General features: G+C 42.8%; 1 protein-coding gene across 1 annotated transcript in view; it reads left to right on the top strand.

The window, feature by feature from the left end:
• The window catches only part of LMX1B (LIM homeobox transcription factor 1 beta), a 62,745-nt gene that overhangs the window by 50,326 nt on the left and 6,419 nt on the right, over positions 1–6,000 (top strand). The window contains exons 2-5 of the mRNA XM_017745624.1: positions 1,832–2,064; positions 4,688–4,866; positions 5,256–5,333; positions 5,733–5,799. Of these exons, the coding sequence (XP_017601113.1) occupies positions 1,832–2,064; positions 4,688–4,866; positions 5,256–5,333; positions 5,733–5,799 (557 nt within the window). The remainder of the gene's footprint in view (positions 1–1,831; positions 2,065–4,687; positions 4,867–5,255; positions 5,334–5,732; positions 5,800–6,000) is intronic.

Below are 6,000 nucleotides of genomic sequence, written 5' to 3'. Positions count from 1 at the left end.
GCCCCGTCCCTCCCGGCGGGGACGGGAGAGAGGGGGTGGCTTCGGGGGGACAATGCCTTCGCACCTGAGATCTCCAGGTGTGCCCCGTCCTAAGGACACCCCCTCGAACAGCGAGGCCACGCTTGGTTAAATGAGTCTAATAGGTTTAAGCAGTTAAATAGAAACAACTTTTTTCAGTGCACCTTTTTTTTTCCTCTTTGTGTATTAATCCTTTCGAATATAAAATTGTGTAGAGATAAAAATATTTTCTGCTTAGGAATTTGCTGGCTAAAGCATTGTGAGGAAAACCTTGTGGACAAAGCAAATGGAGGGTATGAAATAAGCCGGCCTGTTCACGGCAGTGCCCAGGGTCCTGTGTGGCATCAGTTTCCTTCTGATAGATTTAATTCATTACCTGCCACTCAGTCTGCCTTGCACCGCTGTTACCTTGAGGTTGTGGTCGTGCAAAGGTGTGTGCTGAGCCAGCCAGGCTGCCAGGGCAGTCACCCCTAGGTGCAGCTGGGGAACACCCCAGTTGCCGTCTCTCAGCCGTTTTCTGGATGTCGTGTGCAACCGTATTGACATTTGCTTTTCCCTCCTGCCCACTCTGACTCCAGCCCTTTGCCGAGGGCTTGTGACTGCCATTTTCCTGCACTTCTCAGCTCAGACAAAATGGAGGCTCTGGAGGAATGAATAACTACCGCAGTCTTAGCCTTCTAAAATCAAAGACAATTGCCTTTTTTTGTGAAAAATTATAGTTTTGATGATTAAAAAAAAAAAAGGCAGCATACCCCATGCTAAAAGGCAGAATCTAATTTTTTTCCTGTGAACACACTGGTGCAGTGGTGTTCATTTCCTTGCTGAAATGTAAATGTTCATGCACCTTGCACTGTGATGTATTGTCATAAAAGACACTGAATTTCAAATCACTAGCACACCATGTGACACAGGGATGTAACTTAGCAATTCGTCTTTATTTGAAGGCAGCCCTTTTCTGAAATCTCACTTAGGGAGATTCCCAGTTGCCATTAGAAAAGCAAAATAAAATTAATCTAAATAATTCTAACTTAAGCCTAGAAAATTAATGACGGATGAAAGACAGGGTTTATAGAGCACTAATAAGAACTAGTCTGGATACAGTGTGTGTTCTAGGGTCTGTGATTATACTGGTAATTTGACAGATTGTATCACTGCCTATCTGTGCCAAAGGATGTTTCACACCATTTAAAATGCACAGTACTTCCTTCAGAGACAGGTTGTTCTGGAATAACTCAACATCCAAAGAAAAGCTGTGTTATTTCACTCCTCTCTTTATTGATTGCATGTGTACAACCGTGTGTGCATGTGCACATGCTGACTTTGCCTCAGCAAAAGCACAAAGTTTGCATGCTCATTTCTGTGTTTATCTGCCTCCTCAGAGACAGACAATACCAAAAATGGGAATTCATGAAATCTCTTCAGAATAGGGCTTAAGTGCTGAAACCAGAGACCCTGCATAAAACAAAGCATTAGCTGGTCCTTCCTTTAAAAGTGAATTAAAATACATTTGGGTTTGAGCAATTACCCAACTTCGGGAGCTCCATTTTTTTCTTATTTTGAAAAGGAAAAAACCACTGAGATAAGGACAGATCTTAGTGGGCTTTGTCCAGCAAAGGTGATTTAGGGAATCTCAAGACCAAAGAGATTGAGATTTGAAAAAATTGCATGCCTATGACATTTCCAAGCCTAAGGATGCAAGTCTTGCAGTGTGCAGAAGCATGAGCCAGGTGGATCTGTGCAGATATTGCTTGATTTAGATCCACACGGGGTATGATCTGACGCTCCCTTTGACTGTGCTGTCTCTTCCTTGCAGGCTGTTTGCTGCCAAGTGCAGCGGCTGCATGGAGAAGATCGCTCCAACGGAGTTTGTGATGCGAGCCCTGGAGTGCGTGTACCACCTGAGCTGCTTCTGCTGCTGCGTGTGCGAGCGCCAGCTGAGGAAAGGGGACGAGTTTGTCCTCAAGGAAGGGCAGCTGCTCTGCAAAAGTGACTATGAGAAAGAGAAAGACTTACTGAGCTCGGTCAGCCCAGACGACTCAGACTCAGGTGAGCTTTTTCCACACCTGCTCTGACCAGAGAAGCTGCATGAGTTTGTAGAGCTTTCTCATAGAAAAGTGCATTCATTTTCACATCCACTTTATCCAAATGCATGTGCCCCCTATGCAAATTTGCAGGCACAGCTGAAAACATTCCTACTGGCAGTCTGCCTTCCCTAACCTGACTCCCTCCCTTAACTTCCTGCTTAGTAAAAGACAAAATCTTTTTGCTTTCATCGAAGTGTTTTTCTATAAGATCATAAAGTCTGAATCGGAGTGAATTTAGCTACGTGAGGCCTCACTCAAGTGAGGCATAAGTATGCTGTTCTCCTCAGGCATTCTTTAATCCACTTAATATATTTTTCAGGGGATCTTATGCACATACAATTTCACCACTAAATTAGGGAAATGAGCACAGCAGTAATATGATTTTTGAGAGGAATCTCTCTGCCAATTACAAATGTTCCTTTAAGAAAGATTGCAAGTACAATATAGAAATACTGAAGAGAATCTAAAAGTAACTGAGATGTGGGTTTGTGCCATCAAAATCACACACTTTTTTCCCAAGAAAATATGCAGGAAAATCAACAGTTACCATACCATTAAATGTACAAATTACATGTTTGCCTCTGGTTTATGGGAAAATGCATTACTCCATTTTAACTGGGAGCAAAAATTATCCTTAATCTCTAATCTGAGAGTCATATTCTCCACATTGCTAAAATTTTTATTTCCGCATTAGGAATCCCTCAGGACAAAGGTCTCTGCAGTCTCAGCAATGCATGGGACCAGGGCCATTCTTAGAGCAGTGGTTTAGTTACTGCCATGCTGCGTTTGCAGGACCTGGAGTGCTCTGCTCAGTAAATCTCGCATCGTAGGGTCTGGGCTCTCGGTGAACGTGCCTGAGGCACTTGAGTTTCCTCCTTGACCGTCAGCAAACTTCCCACCAGCTCCAGTGACCTGCTGTGCACCTGCCTCATGTCCAGCCAAACCCCCTCGACCAGCTCGTGCGAGGCTGTCCCCACGCTGGGGCTGGTCACAGGCATCTTCCCCCACTGCTGTCCTCACACAACCGGTGCTGGCAGCTGTATTTGGCATCAGCTTTGAGCAGGGGTGGGCTCCTCTTCAGGACCAGATCTGGCTTGTGATCATCAGTGAGGAGCTACCACAGTAGCACAAACTAGTCTTGGTTTCAATTTCATTTCCCTTTGGCACAAAGGGGAGTTTCTTACTCCTGGAGATGCTTTTTTTTTTCCTTCATTATTCTCTGTTAGCCAAACCCAAACCTGAAAAACAAGCTGACAAATTAAATGAGTTGTTTGTCTCCCATTGTCTAACACATTGAAAACACTGATCTCCCAGGGGTCTGCATGAGAGCACACGATCTGCAAAGCCCTGGCTGAGAATGTGTCCTGCTTCAATCAAATATTTATCCACTGGACACAAAAGTAACTCTCCAATGAGCAGTATTAATCCCCACAAACCTTTCCTTAGAAAAGGCATGCTGGAAAGTTAATAATGTCATGGTTATTAAAATGACTGAACTTCTCTTTAATCATTAGGCCAAAGATGCTTATTAAAGTAAAAGGTGATTAGACTGCTAGGTGCATAATAATCAGACCCTAAAATGAATTAAAGTCTAATTTGTTGATTCCCCAAATGTAGTCCTTTAGTATATAAAAATTTCAGCGTGTTTCTTCGTGTTGAAGTCCCTATAATACTTGATAGTGTTTTCTGGAAGAAAAATCAGTAGTCTGTTCAAATAAAAAGTTGAAAAGTTGATTTTCACAACAAAATGTGAAATTTATTTACCCCTCAACCTTTGCCACTGTGCTTGAGATTTCCCAGGACAATATACTAACACGTAATATCACCGGATTGTATGAGTATTCAGAATTTAATGATAGAAAATACAAAGAATCTCTTTACAAAGAAACTCTTTGGTCTGCAGAAGCACATAGATACTTGTATGTATTTACTGAGAAAGAGAAGTTTGTGCTTGCACATACAGACACATTTTAATGCACAGAGGAAGATTACTGATGTTTTCTGGGGGAAGTGGAAATGAGATGACAAAGATTATATTTAATATTATCTCTGGAGCTTCAAAACATTCAAAACAATATTCAGTAACTGGAATCTGCACTATATTTAGTTAGATGGGCTTTGAGATATGTGTGTAATACTTGCTTTATGCTGTTTTGCTGCTGTAGCAGTGCAGGCGGTAGTACCTGTCTGCAGATAATGCTTCAGGAGAAGCTGGAGTTCAGCTGTGAAGGTAAAGGTGTTTATCTGGTGGTGAGATTGGAGCAGGTGAGCACACAGGACCAAGAGATCCTGGAAAGGCACAAAGTCTCTCTGTGCCTGATTCCTGGAAATACTGAAGCATATTCTGAGTTTCCATCCCCTGATCAGTCCCATGTCCTAAAAAAAAATTGCAAACATTTTTATGCTTTTGTGGCATTTGATTTAGGCAGAGCACACAGATCTAAGATAGTCTCTTCCTGCCCACAGCTGCTTTAGGTATTCAAATAACCATGGGACAATAGTTGAACCTGTTGACTGAAGAGCAGTTCTCAAACATCCTGTTTTCTTGGTGGAACAAGTGCAATTATATATCCTTTTTTCACCAGTCAAAAGTGATGATGAAGATGGAGATGTTAAGCCCACCAAGGGCCAAGTAACCCAAGGAAAAGGAAGTGATGATGGGAAGGACCCAAGAAGACCTAAACGACCAAGAACAATACTAACTACACAACAGAGACGAGCATTCAAAGCATCCTTTGAAGTGTCTTCTAAACCCTGTAGAAAGGTAGGTGCTTCACCAGGGACTGAGTCAGCCTTGACACCAGGCCACAGCCCCAGACAGCCCTGCCCCTTCCTGGGGCAATAGTTCTCCTGGGGTGAAGGCAGAGCACTCTTTTTGCAGAGAAGTCTTTTGCGGGTAAAATAAAAAACAAGAAATGACTTAGTGTCATTTTCCTCAGCTCAGACTCTTTGTTCAGTAGTTACAGAACTGGTAGTGCCATCAGGGGCAGAACTTGACAACACTATGAAAATATATGATTAATTTTTAAAAGTAATTTTATACATGCAATTTTTGTTGTAAGTACAAATTCTCCTCTTAACAAAACTGATTCGGTTTTGGGGTTTTTTTTTTAATTTATGAAAAATTGCATCGTTAAGCATTTCCTCCTGCAGGTCAGAGAAACATTGGCAGCTGAAACAGGGCTCAGCGTGCGAGTCGTCCAGGTCTGGTTTCAAAACCAAAGAGCAAAGGTAGGCTGTTTGTCACATTATCAAAAGTCAAATGCAGGTTGTGCCTCAACATGGGCCCTTGCCCCACATGCAGCTCACACATGCAGAAGTCCCATGGCTGAACTGTCCGTGTTCTGCCTGCTCTGCTCTCTACATCCACACTAGAAAGGCAACTTCGGGACACAAACATTAAATTCATATTTGCTCAAAACAACTCAGGGTTGGGAGTAAATTTTACATGCAAATCTGAACTGGAAACTGAAATGTTTAAGCTTAGAATTGAAACTGAACCCGCAACAGTGTGTGCATAAGTATAAACGGTCCGTATCAACTGATAAGATGTTTGCAGAGAGTTTTGTAAGGAAACAAAATTGTTGCGTTTGGAGCCACAAGATTGTTCTGTTCTTCTGCTTTTTTCAGATGAAAAAGCTAGCACGAAGGCACCAACAGCAGCAGGAGCAACAGAACTCGCAGCGACTAGGACAAGGTAGGGGATTTGTGATAAAGCAAAGTGAGAGAGAAAGAATCTGCCGTTGTCTGGAAGTGTCTTTCCCACATGATACCTTAGTACAGCAATCCAGGGTGCACGCAGGTCTTTGAGTGACATGTGCCATCAGCAGTGGATGGACACAAAGGTGTACCTGTGCTCACACCAGGTTACCCCAAGTTCTCCTGGTGGGATCAGACC

The sequence above is a fragment of the Corvus brachyrhynchos genome, unplaced genomic scaffold (genome assembly GCF_000691975.1).
Source record: "Corvus brachyrhynchos isolate BGI_N302 unplaced genomic scaffold, ASM69197v1 scaffold59, whole genome shotgun sequence".
NCBI classification, from domain to species: domain Eukaryota; kingdom Metazoa; phylum Chordata; class Aves; order Passeriformes; family Corvidae; genus Corvus; species Corvus brachyrhynchos.
Note: the sequence above shows the minus strand (reverse complement) of the source record. Positions and strands in the feature narration are given on the sequence as shown.